This window comes from Carcharhinus amblyrhynchos, chromosome 9 (genome assembly GCF_965287045.1).
Source record: "Carcharhinus amblyrhynchos chromosome 9, sCarAmb.v2.hapA, whole genome shotgun sequence".
In the NCBI taxonomy this organism is placed as follows: Eukaryota; Metazoa; Chordata; class Chondrichthyes; order Carcharhiniformes; family Carcharhinidae; genus Carcharhinus; species Carcharhinus amblyrhynchos.
The window spans coordinates 87,368,910-87,392,161 of record NC_137332.1 but is presented as its reverse complement, the minus strand read 5'-3'; the positions used below and the strand labels follow the sequence as shown (position 1 = coordinate 87,392,161).

Below are 23,252 nucleotides of genomic sequence, written 5' to 3'. Positions count from 1 at the left end.
GTGCATTCTCCCTGTGGTTGCGTGGGTTTCCTCCGGGTGCTCCGGTCTCCTCCCACAACCCAAAGATGTGCTCTTGGGCTGATTGGTGTACCAAATTGTCCCTAAACTATTCTCCCCTGAACCTGGTTACAATAGAACATAGAACATAGAACATAGAACATAGAACATTACAGCGCAGAACAGGCCCTTCGGCCCACGATGTTGCGCCGACCAGTTACAAAACAATGACCCACTAACCTAAACCAATCCCTTCTCGTCCATAAACCTATCCACGGATTTCTTAAACGCCCCCAAACTAGGCGCATTTACAACTGCAGCAGGCAGGGCATTCCAATCCCTCACCACCCTCTGGGTAAAGAAACTACCCCTGACATCCGTCCTATAACTACCACCCCTTAATTTAAAGCCATGCCCCCTCGTGCTAGATTTCTCCATCAGAGGAAAAAGGCTATTACTATCCACCCTATCTAAACCTCTAATCATCTTATATGTTTCAATAAGATCCCCTCTTAGCCGCCTTCTTTCCAGCGAAAACAACCCCAAATCCCTCAGCCTCTCCTCATAGGACCTCCCCTCCATACCAGGCAACATCCTGGTAAACCTCCTCTGCACCCTCTCCAAAGCCTCCACATCCTTCCTATAATGTGGGGACCAGAACTGCACACAGTACTCCAAGTGCGGCCGCACCAGAGTTGTGTACAGTTGCAACATGACGCTGCGACTCCTAAATTCAATCCCCCTACCAATAAACGCCAAGACACCGTATGCCTTCTTAACAACCTTATCTACTTGACTCCCAGGGGTACCATACGCATACACACGGGTCAAGGTAGGTGTAGGAAAATGCTTTGTTAAGATGGCAGCGCGGGCTCGTTGGGCCAAAGGGCCTGTTTCCCGTGCTGGGTTGTTCTTTGTTCTTTTCTCACCACCCCACTAACATACCCTTCTGCCTTCAGAAAGCAACAGACAAACACATCAAGGTCCCCTTGTTCTACAAAACTCCCAAGTGCCATGCCATCCATTAAATACTTTCTTGTCAATCACTCCTTCCCAAGTGTATCACCTCACACTTTCCAGGATTAAATTTCATCTGCCAGTTATCTGTCCGTTTGACCATTCCATCCATCTCTTCTTGAAGTCCAAGGCACTCAGCCTCACTGTTAACCACCCATCCATTCTTTGTGTCATCTGCAAATCTACCCTCCACATAGTCATCAATGTCATTTATATAAGTTATGAATAATGGGGGGCCCAACACAGATCCTTGTGGTACGCCACTGGACACTGGCTTCCAGTCACTAAAGCAGCCTTCTGTCATCATGCTCTGTCTTGAACAACTGAGCCAATTTTCATAGAAATCATGTATCAACAGTGCAGAAGAAGCTGTTCAGCCCATCAAGCCTGCACCGACAACAATCCCAGCTAGGCCCTACCCCATAACCCCACCCTATTAAATCTCCTGACACTAAGGTCAATTTAGCATGGCCAATCAACATAATCTGTATATCTTTAGAATGTATAGGGAGTAAACTGAAGCACCCAGAGGAAACCCATGCAGACATGAGGAGAGGATTTTTTCAGTAACTTCATTGTAGTGTTAATGTAAGCCTACTTGTGACTAATAAATAATTTTTATTAAAATTCCACACAGACAGTGACCCGAGGCCAGAATTGAACCTGGGTTCCGGGAGCTGTGAGGCAGCAGTGCTAACCACTGTGCCACCATGCCACCCTCTGATCCAACAAGCCTGTACCAGCACCATGATGCCTTTTCCCTGCCTATTCTTGTATCTGTCACGATGCCTCTTAAACATTGCTATTGTACCTGCTTCTACAACCTCGTCTGACAGTGCATTCCAAGCCCTTATCGTTCTCTGTGTAAAAAAAACTTCCCTCCCACATCACCATTTAACTTCTCTAGATTCTCTGCTATTCCTTGCCAGACTCTTTTTTCTTTGTTCTGGTTATCCTTCCCTTTCTCTGCCGGAAATTTCTACCTGGCTCTCCCCATCTCTTCCTCCTTCTCCCTGATATCCATCCCTCTTTCTCCTTCTAGGCTTGCTCTCTCTCACCCTCTACTGTCTTTCTCCCCTTCTGTTCACTCCCTCTCTTCTCTCTCTCTCTCTCACTCTTTGCTATCTTTCCTCTCTGTACCCTCTACGTTTCTGATTTCAAACTATTTCTTCTCTGTGTCCTTCTCTCTCTCTCTCCCTCTCTCTCCTTCTCCCTCTTTCCATCTTTGCTGTCTCTTCCTCTTCATTGCTTCTGTCTCTGCTGTTTCTGGCTGGTTGTCTCTTTCTCTTGGTCACTTTCTCCTCCTTCCTGTTTTATCTTTGAGGTCTTTCCAGCTTTGCTCCTCCCTTTCTGTGCATCCTCCTCCTCCCTGAGCTCACACCTCCACTGTAAAGAGGCTGTGAAAGAGGGGGATTGTTCCAATTGCTTGGCTGATTGGTCGCATATTGAACATGCCTGTGCTACTCAATCAGAACCTTAGACTTGCACACAGACCCTGCCAAGATCCAAATTCCATAACAGTGCGGTCAGCACTGTTCTGCTTTCTGTTAAGCATAATGAATGTCTCTTGAGATTGCATTATGAGCTAAGTTCAGATCGCATGGAATCTAAAGTTAGCACAGGACAGCTAAATATAGCTCTGATAGCCAGAAATTACAACCAAATGAGATTTGCTTTCTCACTGCCCCGAGGAAGAAGACAATTTTGTTTTGCTGAGAACAGGCCTCAGTTCGGTGTGTAATTGGTGAAATAAACAGGAAGTTTTAGTCAGTATGTGAGCCTTGACGTCAGTTGTTAAAGCATCAAACTTATTGACCACAGGCTGCTTGAGCAGGAGCGCGCAGTGAGATCCGACACACACACACAGCAAGAAGCGGAGAGACAGGGAGAGCTGTCAACTTCCCTCCCACAGCTACTACTCAATGACACCACCTATGTGGTCCTAGCTAACCGGCTGAGTAGTGAGAGGGCTGAGCAAACAGCAAGCTTTGAAAAGTATCGTCAGGCTGTCTCCAAAGCTGAACGAGTGAGGTGAGTCGCTGTTAAGCAGCAAAAAGTTTGTGCTGAGTATTACAACATGTTGAGACTGTGGCCTGCTCAGGTGGGTGCAGCCTGTTCAGTAAGGGTGTGGTGACAGAATAGTGATCAGGATCACTTTCTCTGGAAGTTAACTCAATACCTGACACATTTATCATAAAGGCATACACACCTTTAGGCGGCACGGGAGCACAGTGGTTAGCACTGCTGTTTCACAGCTCCAGGGACCTGGGTTCGATTCCCGGCTTGGGTCACTGTCTGTCTGGAATTTGCACGATCTTCCTGTGTCTGCATGGGTTTCCTCCGGGTGCTCTGGTTTCCTCTCACCATCCAAAGATGTGCGGGTTAGGTTGATTGGCCTAAATTTGCTAAAATTGCCCCTTAGTATTCTGAGTAGGTTAGAGAGATTAGTGCGTAAATATGTAGAGATATGAGGGTAGGGCCTGAGTGGGATTGTGGTCGGTACAGACTTGATGGGCTGAATAGCCTCTTTCTGCACTGTAGGGTTTCTATGATTCTATTTCTTTGATTTCTAACCTATGTGTTTCACATTTCACCACTTATTTCTCACCCTGCGTATTGGATGAAATGATGCAACCCACATCTACTATACAATCCCTGGATACGCTCAGCGTCAACCCATGTACCGATACTGAACACAGTGGATAAAAGGGAATAATTCACACTCATCTGGTACTCAGTGTGTCTCAGAGTTTGTGAGAAGGTGAGGTTGAGGAATAAGAATATTAGGAACATATTAGGAACGGTGTCTTGGCGTTTATTGGTAGGGGGATTGAATTTAGGAGCTGCAGCGTCATGTTGCAACTGTACAAAACTCTGGTGCGGCCGCACTTGGAGTACTGTGTGCAGTTCTGGTCCCCACATTATAGGAAGGATGTGGAGGCATTGGAGAGGGTGCAGAGGAGGTTTACCAGGATGTTGCCTGGTATGGAGGGGAGGTCCTATGAGGAGAGACTGAGGGATTTGACGTTGTTTTCGTTAGAAGGTGGCTAAGAGGGGACCTTATTGAAACATATAAGATGATTAGAGGTTTAGATAGGGTGGACAGTGATAGCCTTTTTCCTCGGATGGAGAAAGCTAGCACGAGGGGGCATGGCTTTAAATTAAGGGGTGGTAGTTATAGGATGGATGTCAGGGGTAGGTTCTTTACCCAGAGGGTGGTGAGGGATTGGAATGCCCTGCCTGCTGCAGTTGTAAATGTGCCTAGTTTGGGGGCGTTTAAGAGGTCCGTGGATAGGTTTATGGATGGAAAGGGATTGGTTTAGGTTAGAGGGTCATTGCTTTTTAATTGGTCGGCGCAACATCGTGGGCCGAAGGGCCTGTTCTGCGCTGTAATGTTCTATGTTCTATGTTCATAAGGAGGCCTTAAGCCCTTTGAACCTGTTCTGCCATTCAATGACTGACTTGCATCTTAACTCCAACCGGCCGCCATATTTCCATTTACAATCTGTCGGCGTACAATTATTGATTGATAGCATTTACTGCTTTTTATGGGAGATGTTTCACATTTCTGCTACCCTTCTTTGTGTTTTCTAGTTTCCCTCCTCAATGACTTACATCTGATTTTCAATTTGTCCTCTCCTATCAGCTCTAAAGTTCTCTATCAAGTTTTTGCAAAATCCTTAAAAGCTCTATCAAATCATCTAAATAATCCTGAGAACAAAAGCCTGGTTTATGTAAACTTCATTCATAAACTAATTCTCTGAGTCCAGGTACAATGCAGTGATCTACAGGTTGTACATTATATTTCTCATTCTGAAGGTTTAGTGTACAGAACTTCTCGCAGTAATCCAGAAGTGCTCTGATTCGGGTTTATTACAGATCCTCGCGCAGTAATCCAGATGTGCTCTGTTTAAGGTTTATTACAGACCTCTCGCAGTAATCCAGATGTGGTCCGAGGGGGGGGGTTTGTATAGACCCTCTCACAGTATTCCAGATGTGGTCTGAATGGAGTTTTTGTACAGAACCTCTTGAGATACTCCAGATTTGATTTGATTTATTATTGTCATATGTAATATTACAGTGAAAAGTAGTTTCTTGCATGCTATACAAAGCATACCCTACATAGAGAAGGAAAGGAGAAGGTGCAGAATGTAGTGTTTCAGTCATAGCTAGGATATAGAGAAATAATATAGGCTAGATCCATTCAAAAGTCTGATGACAGCAGAAAAGAAGTTGTTCTTATGTTGGTTGGGACATGACCTCAGACTTCTGTATCTTTTTCCTCACAGAAGAAGGTGGAAGAGAGTATGTCAGGGGGTGTGTGAAGTCCTTGACTATGCTGGCTGCTTTTGCGAGGCAATGGGAAGTGTAGACAGAATCAATGGATGGAAGCCTGATCTGCATGATGGATTGGGCTTCTTTGTAGCCTTTTGCAGTCTTAGGCAGAGTAGGAGCCATATCAACCTGTGGCACAACCAGAAAAAATGCTTTCTATATGCATCTGGAGAAGTTGGTGAGAGTCAGAATGGACATGTTAAATTTCCTCAGCCTCCTGATAAAGTAGAGGCATTGGTGGGCTTTCTTAACTGTAGCATTGGCATGCAGGGATCAGGATAGGTAGTTGGTATTCTGGACATCTAAAAACTTGAAGCTCTTGACCATTTCTATTTTATCCCCATAGATGTAGACAGGGGCATGTCCTCCGTTATGCTTCCTGAAGTCAATGACTATCTCCTTTGTTTGGTTGACATTAAGGGAGAGATTATTGTCATCACACCAGCTCACCAGATTCTCTATCTCTTTTGTACTCCATCTCATCATTATTTGAGCTCTGATCCACTATGGTGGCATCATCAGCAAACCTGAAAATTGAATTGGAAGGGAATTTGGCCACACAGTCATAGGCGCTTAAGGAGTGTATTAAGGAGCTGAGGACAAGCTTTGTGGGGCACCAGTGTTGAGGATATAATCATAGAATCCCTACAATGCAAAAGGAACCATTTGGCCCATTGAGTCTGCACTGACAACAATCCCACCCAGGCCCTTTCCCTGTAACTCACTATATTTACCCCGCTAATTCCTCCACCTTCGCATCTCCAGACACTAAGAATCAATTCAGCACGGCCAATCAACCTAACCTGCACATTTTTGGACTGTGGGAGGAAATCAGAACACCTGGAGGAAACCCATGCAGATACGGGGAGAATTTGCAAACTCCACACAAGCAGTGATGCAAGCTGGGAATTGAACCCCGATTCCTGGAGCTGTGAGGCAGCAGTGCTAACCAATATGCCACCACGGAGGAGGTGTTGTTGCCAATCCTTACTGATTGCGGTCTATGGGTTAGGAAGTCTGGGACCCAGCTGCAGAGGGAAGAGCCAAGCCTAGACCACGGAGTATGGAGATGAGTTTCGTAGGCGTAATGGTGTTGCTCTGACCACAGTTTTGTATAGAACTCCAGATGTGCTCTGACTAGACTTTGTATATTTTGTTTTAGTAAGGCGTTTGGTAAGGTCCCCCATGATAAGCTCATGAAGAAAATATGGAGGTGTGGGATAAAAGGAAATTTGGCCAATTGGATAAGTAACTGGCTGTCTCATAGAATAAGAAGTCTCACAACACCAGGTTTAAGTCCAACCAGTTTATTTGATAGTAATCTCACAAGCTTTCGGAAACGGTGTTCCTTCATCAGGTGTGTGGAAGGTTCTGATCAGAGAAAGGAATATAAAGACACACACATAGATAGTGCAACATAGATAGTCGCACTATCTGTAACCCCCATGACTTGCCTGAGCTTGTAAAATCTCACTCACTGTCCTGTCTGGAGACAATACACGTCTCTTTAGCCTATGCTAATGCTATCTCCACTCACATTGTCTGCATCTTTAAGACTTGAATAGCGGGTTAGCTGTAAAGACTTGCATTCTAATCAGTATTCTGTAAACTGTGTGTGACTTTATATGCCCTTCTCTGATCAGAACCTTCCACACACCTGACGAAGGAACACCATTTCTGAAAGCTTGTGAGATTACTATCAAATAAACTGGTTGGACTCTAACCTGGTGTTGCGAGACTTCTTACTGTGTTTACCCCAGTCCAATGCCAACATCTCTACATCATGTCTCATAGAAGACAGAGGGTGGTGGTGGAGGGAAAATTTTCAGAGTGGAGGCCAGTTACCAGTGGTGTGCCACAGGGATCAGTGCTGGGTCCTCTGCAATTTGTGATTTTTATCAATGACTTGGAAGAGGGGGCTGAAGGGTGGGTTAGTAAATTTGCTGATGACACCAAGACCAGTGGAGTAGTGGATGAAGTGGAGGGCTCTTATAGGCTGCAAAGAGACATTGATAGGATGCAGAGCTGGGCAAAATGTGGCAGGTGGAGTTTAATGCTGATAAGTGTGAGGTGATTCATTTTGGTAGGACAATCTTGAATGCGGATTACAGGGTCAACGGCAGGGTTCTGAGGAATGTGGAGAAACAGAGAGATCTTGGGGTTCATGTTCCACAGATCTCTGAGGGTTCCCACTCAAGTGGATAGAGCCGTGAAGAAGGCTTATAGTGTGTTAGCGTTTATTAACAGGGGGCTTTGAGGTTAAGAGTTATGCAGGGAGTTATGCTGCAACTATACAGGATGTTGGTGAGACCACATTTGGAATATTGTGCGCTGTTCTGGTCACCTCACTATAAGAAGGATGTGGAAGCATTGGAGAGAGTGCAGAGGACATTTACCAGGATGCTGCCTGACTTGGAGGGTAGGTCTTATGAGGAAAGGTCGAGGGAGCTGGGACTTTTCTTTTTAGAGCAGAGGAGGACGAGAGGCGACTTAATAGAGGTTTATAAGATGATGAGGAGAATAGATAGAGTGGACATGCAGAGACTATTTCCTCGGGTGGATGTAGCTGTTACTACAGGGCATTACTATAAGGTTCATGGTGAGAGATATAGGAGGGATGTCCAAGGTAGATTCTTTACTGAGAGAGTGGTTGGAATGTGGAGTGCACTGCCTGCTGTGATAGTGGAGTCGGACATTATAGGAACTTTCAAGCAGTTATTGGATAGGCACATGGAACACTAGAATGATAGGGAGTGGGATAGCTTGATCTTGGGTTCGGACATAGCTCGGCACAACATTGAGGGTCGAAGCTGTACTGTGCTGTACTGTTCTACGTTCTATGTATAGAAACCCTTGCAGTACTCTAGATGAGGTCTGAATGGAACTTTTATACAGAACCCCTCACAGTACTCCGGATGTGCTCTGACTAGAGTTTGAATAGAAACTGTTGTAGTACTCCAGCTGTGGTTTGAATGGGGTTTGTACAGAACCTGTCGCAGTACCCCTGATGTGTTCTGAATGGGGTTTTGTACAAAACCTCTTGCAGTACTCCAGATGTGGTCAGAGTGGGGTTTCTGTATAGCTGAAGCAAATACTCTCTTTTATGTTTGAACCCAGCAATTCCAAAGGGAAAACTCACATTTGATTAATTCTTTTTCTCAACAATTAAATTTTAATTGTTATTGTATATGAATCACTAACTCTCTTGGGCTTGCATGGTTGCCCATTCATGATTTCAGAATCAGAGAATTACTGAATTGTTATGGCACAGAAGGAGACCATTTGGCCCATTGTGTCTGTACTGGATCTCCAAAACAGCAACATGACTTGGTGCCTTTTCCCCGTACATTGCTTCTATTCAAATAATCATCTAATGCCTTCTTGAATAGCACAATTGAAGCTCCTTCCACCTCACTTCCAGGCAGTGCCATTCCAACCAGCCGTTGTGTGAAAAAATTCTTTATAACATCACATTTGCTTCTTTTACAAATCACTTTAAATCTGTGCCCTCTTGTTTTTGATCGTTTTACGAGCAGGAACAGTTTCTCCTATCTGAGAAAATAGATAGGGACCCCCATCATGATTTTGAACATTTCTATCAAATCTCCTCTTAGCCTTCTTCTCTCCAAGGAGAACAGTCCCAACCTCTCTAATCTATCCTCAAAACTGCAGTTTCTCATCCCTGGAACCATTCTTGTAACACACTCTCTCCAATTTGTTCACATTTTTCCTATAGTGCGGCCTCAGAATGACATACATTTACTCCAGCTGAGATCTAACTAGTCTTTTGTATACATTCAGCATAACCTCCTTGTTCTTATACCCTATTCCCCTATTGAAAAGCCTGTATACTTGTTAATTGCTGTCTCCAACAAGGGTGACACCATGATTAGCACAGCTGCCTCACAGTGTCAGGGACCTGGGTTCGATTCCGAGCTTGGGTCACTGTTTCCTTTGGGTTTCCTTTGGGTTTCCTTTGGGTTTCCTCCGGATGCTCCAGTTTACTCCCACAATCCAAAAAAAGACGTGCTGGTTGGGTGCATTGGCCATGCTAAATTCTCCACCAGTGAACCCGAACAGGTGCCAGAGTGTGGCAACTAGGGGATTTTCACAATGACTTCATTGCAGTGTTAATAAATTTTAATAAATAAATAAATTTTAACCTGTCCTGTCACCTTCAATGATTTATGTACAGATACACCCAGATCCTTCACACCCACCATAGAAATTTACTGCTTATTTTATGTTGTCTCTCCACGCTCTTCCAACCAAAATGCATCACTTCAATTTCACCACATTGAACTTCATCGGTCCCCAATCTGCCCACTCCACCAATTTGTCAATGACATTTTGAAATTCTACACTGTTGTCCTCACTGTTTACAATATTTCCAAGTTTTATATCAGTTTTGTACCATTCACAATGTCCCCTACACACCAAGGTCTAGATCTTTAACATATATCAGGAAATAAAGTCTCAATATCCATCCCTGGGGAACCTGAGCACAACCCTAACTCCAGCCTGAAAAATATCCATTCACTATTACTCTTTGTTTCTATTACTCAGCCTATTTTGTATCCATGTTGTTACTGTTTATTTTATTCCATGAGATATAACTTTTCTCGCAAGACTGTTGTGTGGCTCTGTATCAAATGTCTTCTGAAAGTCCATGTATACTACATCAACAGTATTACCATCATTGACCCTTCTGTTACTTCATCAAAAAATTCCAGCAAGTTAGTTAAACATAACTTCCCCTTTAGAAATCCATGGTGGCTCTTCTTAATTAAGCCAGTTTTTCCACATGACTACTAATTCTATCCTGAATTCTATCCTGAATAATTATTTCCAGAAGCTTCCTCATCACTGAAGTTAAACTGACAGTAACTGTTCAGTAATTGTTGGGGCTATCCTTACAACTTTTTCGAACAAGGGTGCGACATTTCCAATCTCCAGTCCCCTGGCGCCTTCTCTGAGTCTAGATAAGACTAAAGGATTATTTATAGAACATAGAACATAGAAAAACTACAGCACAAACAGGTCCTTGGGCCCACAAGTTGCGCCGAACATATCCCTACCTTCTAGGCTAACCTATAACCCTCTATCTTACTAAGTCGCATGTACTCATCCAAAAGTCTCTTAAAAGACCCTATTGAATCCGCCTCCACCACCATCACAGGCAGCCGATTCCACGCACCCACCACCCTCTCAGTGAAAAACTTATCCCTGACATCTCCTCTGTACCTACCATGGGCGGCACGGTAGCACAGTCGTCAGCACTGCTGCTTTACAGCTCCAGGGTCTTGGGTTTGGTTCCCGGCTCGGGTCACTGTCTGTGTGGAGTTTGCACATTCTCCTCGTGTCTGCATGGGCTTCCTTCGGGTGCTCTGGTTTCCTCCCACAGTCCAAAGATGTGGGGGTTATGTTGATTGGCCATGCTAAGAAATTGCCCCTTCGTGTCTAGGGATGCGTAGGTTAGAGGGATTAGTGGGTATGTATGTCAGGATACGGGGATAGGTCCTGGGTGGGATTGTGTTTGGTGCAGACTTGATGGGCCAGAGGGCCTCTTTCTGCACTGTGGGGTTCTATGATTTCTTTTTACTCCCCAGCACCCTAAACCTGTGTCCTCTTGTGGCAGCTATTTCAGCCCTGGGAAAAAGCCTCTGAGAATCCACTCAATCAATACCTCTCAACATCTTATACACCTCAATCAGGTCTCCTTTCATCCTTCGTCTCTCGAAGGAGAAAAGACTGAGCTCTCTCAATCTATCCTCATAAGGATGCCACCCAATCCTTGTAAATCGCCTCTGCACCCTTTCAATGGCTTCCACATCCTTCCTGTAATGAGGCGACCAGAACTGGGCACAGTACTCCAGGTGGGATCTGACCAGGGCCTTATACAGCATGATCTCCCAACTCCTAAACTCAATTCCTCGGTTGATGAAGGCCAGTACACCATATGCCTTCTTAACCACATCCTCTACCTGCAAAGCCAATTTGAGAGTCCTATGAGCCTGGACCCCAAGATCCTTCTGATCTTCCACACTGCTAAGAGTCTTACCTTTAATGCTATATTCCGTCATCCCATTTGACCAGCCAAAATGAACCACCACACACCTATCTGGGTTGAAGTCCATCTGCCACTTCTCTGCCTAGTCTAGCATCCTATCTATGTCTTGTTGCAATTTCTGACATCCCTCCAAACTATCCGCAGCACCTCCAACCTTTGTGTCATCGGCAAACTTACCAACTCCTCCCTTCACTTCCTCATCCAGGTCATTTATAAAAATCACAAAGAGCAAGGGTCCCAGAACAGATCCCTGGGGCACTCCACTGGTGACCAACCTCCTTGCAGAAAAAGACCCATCTACAACCACTCTTTGCCTTCTGTGGGCAAGCCAGTTCTGGATCCACAAAGCAATGTCCCCTTGGATCCCACTTTCTCAATAAGTCGTGCATGGGGGACCTTATCGAACACCTTGTTGAAGTCTATATAAACCACATCTACTGCTCTTCCTTCGTCAATGTGTTCAGTCACATCTTCAAAAAACTCAACCAGTCTCATAAGGCACGATCTGCCTTTGACAAAGACTTGCTGACTATTTTTGATCATACTATACCTCTCCAAATGTTCATAAATCCTACCTCTCAGGATCTTCTCCATCAACTTACCAACTACTGAGGTTAGGCTCACCGGTCAATAATTTTCTGGGCTATCTCTACTCCCTTTCTTGAATAGAGGAACCACATCCAAATCCTCCAATCTTCTGGAACCTCTTCCATCTCCATTGATAATGCAAAGATTATTGCCAGAGGCTCTGCAAACTCTTCCCTTGCCCCCTACAGTAACCTGGGGTACATCCCATCCAGTCCTGGCGACTTATCTAACTTGATTCTTTTCAAAAGCTCCAACAATGAACAAAGAACATCCCAGCACGGGAAACAGGCCCTTTGGCCCAACGAGCCAGCGCCGCCATCTTAACAAAGCATTTTCCTACATCTAACCTGCCCCGTGTGTATGCGAATGGTACCCCTATTGTAACCAGATTCAGGGGAGAATAGTGTAGGGTCAATTTGGTACACCAATCAGCCTAAGAGCACATCTTTGGGGTGTGGGAGGAAACCGGAGCACCCAGAGGAAACCCACGCAACCACTGGGAGAATGCGCAAACTCCCACAGACACTGGCCCAAATCCATGTACCTGCACAGCTAGCAGTGATAGTCACTGAGCTGTTGTGGTGCCCATCTGCTGGTCCAGTTTTAAGCACACACAACGACGCGAAGTACTAGGCCACTCTCAAAACATCCAAGAGCAGCCCACACACGACCCACCATGTGCATGCCCCTCGTTAGACAACGAGGTGGACCGACACACCTGCGGATTAAAAGAGACAAAACATTAACATGTACTATTACATTTCCAGTTTTGTCCCGAGGGTCTGACCCTTTTTAAAACCGTCTCCTATAACCCTCCATCCCTGTGTCACTCATGTGCCTATCTAAGTAAACCTTAAACAAGTCCAGCATGCCTGCTTCCACCACCTTACTTGGTAGCGCATTCCATACCCCCACGACCCTTTGTGTGAAAAACCTCCCTCTAGTATCCAAATTATACTTTTCCCCCCTCACCCTTAGCTCGTGACCCCTCGTGATATTTGTCTCCAATCTAGGAAAAAGCCTGCCACTGTTGACTCTATCTATACCCTTCATCATTTTATACACCTCTATCAGATCCCCCCTTAATCTCTGTCTTTCTGAGGAGAAGAGCCCCAGTTTACCCAATCTTTCCTCATAACCCAGTCCTTCCATACCAGGCAGCATCCTGGTAAACCTCCTCTGCACTGTCTCCAGGGTCTCCACGTCCTTCCGATAGTAAGGTGACCAGAACTGGATGCAGTACTCCAACACATCCTCTTTCTTAATGTCAACATACTCAACCTCAACATACTCAATGTACTACAACCACAAGGATCCTTTTCCACTGTGAAAACTGAAGTAAAGTATTCATTGAGTACCTCTGCTATTTCTACCACTTCTATACAAACTTTCCCACCATCACAATTGATAGGTCCTATTCCTTCACATCTCATCCTTTTGCTCTTCACATATTTGTAGAATGCTTTGGGGTTTTCCTTAATCTTACCTGCCAAGGCCTTTTCATGATCCCTTCTGGCTCTCCAAATTTCCTTCTTAAGTTCCTTCCTACAAGTCGTATACTCCTCTAGATCCCTACCATCACCTAGTTCCCTGAACCTTTTGTATGCTTTTCTTTTTTACTAGATTCATTGCAACTTTCATGCACCACGGTTCCTGTAACCGACCAAAACTTCCCAGTCTTATTGGAACGTTGTCGTGCAGAACTCCAGAAAAATATTTCTTGAAAATCTGCCACATTACTTCTGTACATTTCCCCGAGAAAACCTCCTTCCAATTTACATCTCTAACTTCCTGCCTGATGGCTTCATATTTCCCCTTACTCCAGATAAACACTTTCCTAGCTTGTCAGATCCTTTCTCTCTCCAAAGCTGGTGTAAAGGAGATAGAGTTATATCACTATCCCCAAAATGCTCTCCTGCTGAGAGATCTGACACCTGTCCAGCTTCATTATCCAGTACCCAATCAAGTACAGCCTCTCCTCTCGTAGGCTTATCCACATACTGTGTCAAGAAACCCTCCTGAATACATCTAACAAACTCCTCCCCATCTAAACACCTTATCCTAGGGAGATTCCAATCGATACTTGGGAAATTAAAGTCTCCCATCACAACAACTCTGTTATTATTACACCTTTCCAGGATCTGTTTCCCTATCTGCTCCTCAACATCCCTGTTACTATTGGGCGGCCTATAGAAAACACCCAGCAAAGTTATTGACCCCTTCCTGTTCCGAACTTCCACCCACAGAGACTCCGTAGACAATCCCTCCATGACGTGCATCTTTTCTACAGCTGTGACACTATCGCTGATCAACAGTGCCACTCCCCCACCTCTTTTGCCTCCCTCCCTGTCCCTCCTGAAACATCTGAAACCCGGCACTTGAAGTATCCAGTCCTGTCCCTGAGTCATCCAAGTGTCTATAATGGCCATCACATCACATTTCCAAGCAGTGATCCACGATCTAAGCTCATCCACTTTGTTCACAATACTCCTAGCGTTAAAATAGACACTTCTCAAACCTTTGGGCTGAGCGCTCCCCTTCTCCATCACCTGCCTATCCTCCCTCTCACACTGTCGACAATCTTTCTCTATTTGTGAGCTAACCTCCTCTCTCCCAGTCATTTCATTTTGATTCCCTCTCCCCAACCATTCTAGTTTAAAGTCTCCCCAGTAACCTTAGCAAACCTTCCTGTCAGGATATTGGTCCCCCTGGGATTCATGTGCAACCTATTCTTTTTGTACAGGTCACACCTACCCCTAAAGAGGTCCCAGTGATCCAGGAACCTGAATCCCTGCCCCGTGCTCTAATCCCTCAGCCACGCATTATGTCCAATGTCTCTGCAATTTCCATTCTCACTTCCTTCAGTATCATTGGATGTATTTAATCCAGTCCTATTGCCGTGTCAACTTTCAGCACTGACAGTCTATTCAATACTTCTCCTAAACAATTTGATGATTGAATATGTTTTATTTACAGCCCTCTACACTTACCAATAGTCATTAATATGTGTAGTGTAATATTGAGCTCCAAGCACAAATCCTCGTAGGACAACATTTCCTTCTAGATTGAGTAGAATCCCATTATCCCTGTTCTCGCCTCACAGCCACCTAACGAAGCTCCGAACCCAACATTAATTTGCAATTCTATTATCTCTCATTTTCGTGAACAGTCTTCTATATGGAACCTTACTAAATGCCATTTGAAAGTACATATAATCTACATCCGTACATTATTTTGTCTTCTGTCATCAATAGCCTGCACCACAATCCAATCAGTTCCTTCCCCCCACCCAGCCTATCTCCATATCTCTAAGCTTATTTCCCTCTAGATCGATCCAATTTCCTTTTGAAATCATTCATCGTCTCCACTTCCACCCCTTCATGGGCAGCAAGTTACAGCTCATCACCACTCACTGTGTAAAAATATTCTTCCTCACATTACCCCTAACCTTTCCCGAAACCTTCAATCTGTGTCCCCCAGTCAGTCCACCAGTCAATGGGAAAAGTTTTTCCTTGTTGACCTGTCATCATTTCCTACTTATCTATCACATCTTCCTTCAATCTCCTTTACTCCAAGTAGAACAAACCCAGCTTCTCCAACCCTAATCTCAGAGCTAAAATCTCTCTACCCTGGACCCATTCTAGTAAAACTCCACATCCTCTCAAGGACCCTCACATCCTTCCAAACTGTGGCAACCAGAAAACTGGACACAATCCTCTCCACTTAGGGTCTAAACAAAGTTTAACCTCCCTGTTTTTGTACTCATTATCTCTGTTTATGAAACCCAAGATATCATATACTTTGCTTTTGTCTCTCTGTCCTGTCAGCTCCAAAAACAACTACTTTTGTTGCTTTACTGATTTGAGGTCAGTACAATGAATCCTTCCAGCTGAAACTTCTTAAGTTCAGTTATTATGGGTGGAATTTTCTGTTTTATTTCCAAGTGCTGGCTCAGCTGTGGAAAACTGTGTGCACAAAGAACATAGCAACAGGCCCTTCAGCCCTTCAAGCCTGCACCAACCCTACTGCCTGTGTGAACTAAAACCCACCACCCTTCCGGGGACCATAACCCTGTACTCTCATCCTATTCATGTATTTGTCCAGACACCCCTTAAAAGTCACTATCGTATCTGCTTCCACCACCTCCCCCGGCAACAAGTTCCAGGCACCCACTACCCTCTGTAAAAAAAACTTGCCTCGTACATCTCCTTTAAATCTTGCCCTTCGCACCTTAAACTTATGCTGCCTAGTAATTGATTTTCCCACCTTGGGAAAAAGCTTCTGACTATCCCCTCTGTCCATTCCCCACATAATCTTGTGGACCTCTATCAGGTTACCCCTCAACTTCCGTCATTGTAGTGAGAACAAACCAATTTTCTCCAACCTCTCTTCATAGTTCTTGCCCTCCATACCAGGCAACACCCTCGTAAATCTTTTCTGTACCCTCTCCAAAGCCTCCACATCTTTTGGTAGTGTGGTGACCAGAACTGAACACTATATTCCAATACAGCCTAACTAAGGTTCTATAAAGCTGCAACATGATTTGCCAATTTCTAAACTCAATGCCCCGGCCAATGAAGGCAAGCATATCATTATGCCTCTTTGACTACCTTCTCCACCTGTGTTGCCAATTTCAATGACCTGTGTACCTGTACTCCCAGATCCCTCTGCCTATCAATACTCTTAAGGGTTCTGCCATTTACTGTATATTTCCAAAATGCATTACCTTACATTTGTCTGGATTAAACTCCATCTGCCATTTCTCCGTCCAAGTCTCCAACCGATCCATATCCTGCTGTATCCTTTGACGGTCCTCATCCTGTCCGTAATTCCATCAACCTTTGTGTCGTCCACAAACTTGCTAATTAAACCAGTTACATTTTCCTCCAAATCACTTACAGCTGACTTTCTCATCACGCTGGTGAAGCAAACTCTGACATCATTAGATTTCCAGAAAAATACCCTCCCAATCTCCAGCACTAATAATTAAAACACAGAACGCCCATTCCCTCCCCTCGCCACAGACATGGGAAATTCTCCCATGGATACAGGGAAACCCCCCCCTCCCCACAGACACAGGAAACCGCTTCCTAATGGACACAAGAAACCCCTTCCCCCAGTGACATAGGGACCCCTTCCCCCATGGACATAGGGACCCCCTCTCCCCTTGAATTGTACAGAGGAAGCCAGGTGCACTGCCAGAGCACTGTCAAATTACAGTCCTCTCCCTCTGGGAGCTGTACATATCTGTGCATCCCCAGCATGTCCTCTTTACAGGTTCACATTACTCCAGAGCTGTTGTAAATATGTGGTGGCACAGTGGTTAGCATTACTACCTCATAGCGCCAGGGACCTGGGTTCAATTCCTGGCTTGGGTCACTGTCTGTGCAGAGTCCTCTCCGTACCTGTGTGGGTTTCCTTTGGGTGCTCTGGTTTCCTCCCACAATCCGAAAGACGTGCTGGTTAGGTGCATTGGCTGTGCTAAATTCTCCCTCGGTGTACCTGAGCAGGCCAGGCACGTGTCAACTAGGGGATTTTCACAGTAACTTCATTGTTAATGCAAGCCTACCTGTGGCACTAATAAATAAACTTTAAACCTTGCCGACAAAATGCCATTTTTGTGGGGAGGGGGGTATCCGAAGGTGAGTGTGAGGAGTTGAGGGGTTGATATAGCATAGAAGCCCATTAATAAGACTTAAATGTATTTAAATGAACTTCCTAAGGGGGGATCTCATTACGTCAATGGCAGTGAGATTTTTGTTTGTGGCCTCTGGCAGGAGTTTGCACTGTCAAAACTCCCGGTCTATCGATCTAATTACAGATTCTAACAACCTCCCCACAGCAGATTTTCAACTATTCACTGGAGTTGCACTAGGAATTTTCCAATAAAAAGGGACAATTCCTGAATCAGGAATGCTTTGAAAGGTTACAGCTAAGCTATCTGTAGTTTTTTCATTTATTTCCTTAAAAAGCCTGGGATAGAATCATTCAGCTCCGGGGGATTTTCCAGTTCTTTGGAGCTGGTATGTTTCTAATACACTTTTCTTGTATGAATTTATTTAGAATGCCAGGCACATTATCCTCTTCCTTCACTGTGCACAATTAACACAATGTCTATTCCACAAATCTGCCATTCCTTTCTATTAATTTCTAGTGATACCAAGCTGCTTTACAATTGTCCACATTATCCTTACCAGCCCCTGGTAGGTTTGTAAAACTATTTTGTGTTAATCAAAACATTATTCAAGTATCTATTGGAATTTTCCTTTCACAGCTCTGACTAACTTAGTTTATTGCTATTTTCAATGTCACTCGTGCACCTCTGGATCTACAAGATTCTTCAAATTTGATTTGCTCTTTAGGTAACTTTACATTATACCTCACTGTTTGCCAACAATCATTATTTTATTTATTTACACAAAGAGCAAGGAACAGCACAGTAGCAGGCCCTTTAACCTACCAAGCCTGCACCAATCACTTTGTCCTATCTAGACTTTGGTAGAAATAATAGTAGGATGGAATATTATTTAAAGGGTGAAAAGCTGCAGCATGCTACCGTGCAGAGGGACTGGGGGTCCTTGTGCACGAATCACAAAAACCCAGTCTGCAGGTGCAGCCGGTAATCAAGAAGGCGAATGGAATATTGGCCTTTATAGCGAGGGGGATAGAATATAAAAGCAGGGAGGTCTTGCTGCTACTGTACAGAGCACTGGTGAGGCCGCAACTGGAGTACTGTGTGCAGTTTTGGTCCCCTTGTTTGCGAAAGGATTTATTGGCCTTGGAGGGAGTACAGAGAAGGTTCACCAGCGTGATACTGGAGATGAGGGGGTTAGCTTATGAGGAGAGATTGAGTAGATTGGGCCTGTACTCGTTGGAATAAGGCTGAGGGAGGATCTTATAGAGACTTACAAGATAATGAAGGGGCTAGATAAGATAGAGGTAGAGAGATTCTTTCCACTTAGAAAGGAAACCAGAACTAGAGGGCATAGCCTCAAAGTAAAGAGGGGGGGGGGCAGTTTAGAACAGAGTTAAGGAGGAACTTCTTCTCTCAGAGGGTGGTGAATCTCTGGAATTCTCTGCCCATTGAAGTGGTGGAAGCTACCCCATTGAATATATTTAAGTCATGGGTAGATAGATTTCTGATTGACAAGGGAATTAAGGGTTATGGGGAGCAGGTGGGTAAGTGGAACTGATCCACTTCAGATCAGCCAGGATCTTATTGAAAGGCGAGGCAGGCTCGAAGGGCTAGATGGCCTACTCCTGCTCCTATATCTTATGTTCTTATGTTATAGACCAACCGCTTATATCTCTTTATTCCCCATGTCTCTATCCAGATAAATCTTAAATGTGGCTAACATATCTGCCTCAATTACCTCATTTGGCATTCTAGGCCCCCACTATCCTCTGTATAAAAAAACTTCCCCTGCACATCTCTACTGAACCCTATCCCCCTTACTTGAACTTGTGCCACTTTGTAATTGTCATTTCTGCCTTGGACAGCTTCCAACTGTTCACCTTATCTATGCCTCTCATAATTTTATAAACCTCTATTCGGTCAACCCTCTGTCTTTCCAGGGAGAACAATCTCAGTTTATTCAATCTCTTCTCATAGCTAATACCCTCCATAGCAGCCAACATGCTGGTAAACCTTTTCTGTACTCCCTCCAAAGCCACCACATCGTTTTGGTAGTGTGGCAACCAGAATTGGACCCAGTATTCCAAATGTGGCCCAACCAATGTTTTATATAACTGTAATATAGGGTGCAATTCTCCTATCCTGACCCACAACTTTTCCGGTGGGTGGGGGTAGGAGATGTGCGTCACCAGTTTTGTCCCGGGATTTGCACGTGCGCATCTCCCAGAACCGGCAAACAGTCGCTGGTCAGACCATGCTGGAAACTGACGGGAAGGCAGGTAAGTAATTTGAATTTGTTTTTACTGTATTTTAAATATCTTTTAAATGTAATTATTGGGAACTTACTGGTTCTGATTGAATCTCCCACCCCGCCGGGAGTACTTCATTCCAGTGGGGCAATCGGAGGGGGTGGGGCGCCCTGTTGCCACTCTGCATGGGGATCAGTCTTGGATGGAAGGAGAACAGCAAATGGGTGGTCTGCTGGTGGGTGTCTGACCCTGGGGAGGGAGGGGGGAGGGTCAGCGGAGTGGGGGGTCTTCCTGGGTGAGGAGGGGTGGGGGGGGTCACCACTGCTGGGCATGTGGGGGGAGTGGGCTGGACATCAGGGTTGTGCGGGGGGAGTCAGGGCTGGCCCGGGTATTGTGGTAGGGCTGCGAGGGGGGTGGGATCTGACAGATCGGGACCACTGCGCCTGTCAGATTCTGTTGTGAATAAACCTTGCGCCTGCTGGGTTTTTAATGAGATTCATGATTGGGACCTCTGCAGTGCGTAGAGTGGGGTGATTCGCGTGAGAAGATGAACTGACAAAACAGTCAGGATCTAGAACAGTTTTCTTGCCAATCCAGTGCTTTGGGGAGTATCGTGGCCATAATTTGCCAACTTTTATACTTCACGCCCTGGTTGATGAAGGCAAGTATGTTATATGCTTTCTTCACCAGCTTTGCGACCTGTGCTTAAGGATATAGTCTTGTATCAGGCTAGGAGGAGAGGTAGGATTGAGATATATATGAAATACTGTGTGTGTGGGATTGAGGGATATGGGAGATGGTGTATTGAGGATTGGGAATATGGGAGATGGTGTGTTGGGGATTGGGGATATGGGAGATGGTGTGTGTGGAATTGAGGGATATATGAGATGGTGTGTGGGATTGAGGGACATGGGAGATGGTGTGTTGGGGATTGGGGATATGGGAGATGGTGTGTGTGGGATTGAAGGATATGGGAGATGGTGTGTGCATGGAATTGAGGGAGATGGGAGATGGTATGTGTGGGATTGAGAGATATGGGCGATGGTGTGTGCGAGGGATTGAGTGTTCTGGGAGGATGCTAGGATTGTCTGCAGTGAGTTAGGATTGTTCTGGAGTGACCACACCCTTTCACACTGTGGCCAGTTCAGTATGGCCTCCAACGATTTTCTGCTTTCTTCCTGCAGAAGCCACATTGGACAAGTTTCAAGGTGACTCAGGGACATTTTACTCTTCCAGTTAAGGCTCCTGAAGATCTCTCTGCAGCCTTGGGATCAATCAGATAACTCACTGTTTGCACCTTGTGAGCTGAACGTGGGTGCTGCCTGAGTGAGAGTCTGAGCACTCTCTCCGCCTATATCCTATCTGAGTGTCCAAGCATTCTCTTCGCCTGCATCCTATCTGTGTGGGAGTGTGAGCATTCTCTCTGCTTATTCTATGTACCTGTATATGTGAGTGTATGATCATTCTCTTTGCCTGTACTGTTGCAAGAGCAAGTACTGTGTAACAATGCTTGAATATGTGAGATCATTCATTACAGCAACATGGGACTTGATTGTACTGAAGCATAATGAGGGGGTGTATAACTCTGTCTGCCTGGCTGTTCTCTTGATTCTGCCCCTGTTGCTCCTGATTCTTGCTGTGTACCTCTGCTGTCATGGGTGTTGCTGTGGTCGGGGCTCTTGCTGCAAGTGCTGTCATAAGCAACAGGAGACAAGCAAGAATAAAAAATTAGATGACCTTTGGATTCCAAGCCAGCCACAGCCTATCATGATGGAGACTCTCTCAGTGCCGGTGTAAACCTACGTGCAGGATCTGGGTGTTACCTAGCAGTTCATGCATGGCCCCTTCCTTCCCCATTGGAAAACCAGACTTCAGACCAACATGGAGTTTGACAACACTGTGACTACTGGAGAGACCACCCCATAGCTTGGTTGCTGACCCCTTGGAGACATTTATAAGTTTCCCACTTCTGTTTTACTGACTGTTGTGCGATTTATTCACTGGGTTTCAGATGTTGCTACGTCACTCCTCATTATTCAGTCACAGCAGCAGCCAAGTGAGACACTTTCCAAAAGAATCCACATTCTGCACTATACTCACAACTGCTCTGGATCCCACATCAATCACATTGGTAAACTTTCTGCTGTCCTTGTCTGAACATGGCCCCTCATGTCAAATATTGCCGCTGTGACTCAGTCTTCCCTCCTTTATGACTTAAAATGTAAGGTTTTGCATCAATGTAAACTGTTTACAGCTGCACTGGGATGTCAGTTAGACTGTGACTGTTGTTTCTGCATCTATATATGTATATACATTGTTTTGTATACAATGTGACTAGTACTTCTTGAGTGTATGACAAGTGCACAGCACGACTGTAATGTACACTGTGACAGCAGTCTACACTGTGACTAGAGTGCTGTAGGACTGGTTTACTTTGTAACAAGTGCGTACAAAGCATCTGTATTATACAATATGACTTGTCTGCGGCGTGATCAGTGTCACTAGCATGTACAATGTTCCATATCGTACAGTGTGACTCATGTACAGCGTGACCAGTGTACAATGTGGCTAGTATGTACAATGAAACTGTACATATACAATGTGACTGTATTGTACAATGTAACCAGTATGATGGAATTGTTTTGAAGTATGGAATTTGAAATTATGTAGTATTTCATGGTGCCAGTGCTGAAGGTAGTGAAGGGCCATTCAAACTTATCACAATTTCCCTGATGTTTTTAGACAAAGTATCTTAGGTCATTTGCTAACTCCTAGAAACAATCAATGTTCTTCCAGAATTTGCCAGCTCCTTAATTCAATTCTTGGCTGAGTTTGTAAATGTTCATCTGGATATTGCACTGAATTAGAGCAAAGTGACTGACAAGCTAACAACAAAGAACCAGCACTTTGACCACAGGATTGGAGGTTTTAGAGCTTTACCCCGATAATATATCTTTTTCTTCAAAGGTTCTCTATTTGAATAGAACATAGAACATAGAACATAGAACATTACAGCGCAGAACAGGCCCTTCGGCCCACGATGTTGCGCCGACCAGTTACAAAAACAATGACCCACTAGCCTATACCAATCCCTTTTCGTCCATAAACCTATCCAGAGATCTCTTAAACGCCCCCAAATGTTTAGATTCATGGAAGGATTAATGGTTCTACTTGAAGCTGATCATCGAATACCTACATTAAAGTTTACGGGGAGATGGTGGTGTAATCCCAAAACTGAACTGGACTAGCCATATAAATATTGTGCTACCAGAGCTACCAGTCAATGTCTGGGAATCCTGTGATGAGTAAGTCACCTCCTGGGCCCCAAAGCCCAGGACAATCTACAAGGCATAAGTCAGGA

General features: G+C 44.8%; 1 protein-coding gene across 1 annotated transcript; it reads left to right on the top strand.

The window, feature by feature from the left end:
- The first annotated feature begins 2,421 nt into the window (after nucleotides 1-2,421).
- On the top strand, nucleotides 2,422-22,867 carry kiaa0040 (KIAA0040 ortholog). The gene is made up of 2 exons (XM_080196652.1): nucleotides 2,422-3,045; nucleotides 21,076-22,867. Exon 2 carries the CDS (start codon nucleotides 21,398-21,400, stop codon nucleotides 21,686-21,688), a length of 291 nt encoding a protein of 96 aa, XP_080052778.1. The 5' UTR covers nucleotides 2,422-3,045; nucleotides 21,076-21,397; the 3' UTR covers nucleotides 21,689-22,867.
- The last annotated feature ends 385 nt before the right edge of the window (nucleotides 22,868-23,252 follow it).

What these genes read in the sequence shown, in the direction of transcription:
- kiaa0040 (XM_080196652.1), top strand. Translation starts at nt 21,398, where the DNA reads ATGCTTGAATATGTGAGATCATTCATTACAGCAACATGGGACTTGATT.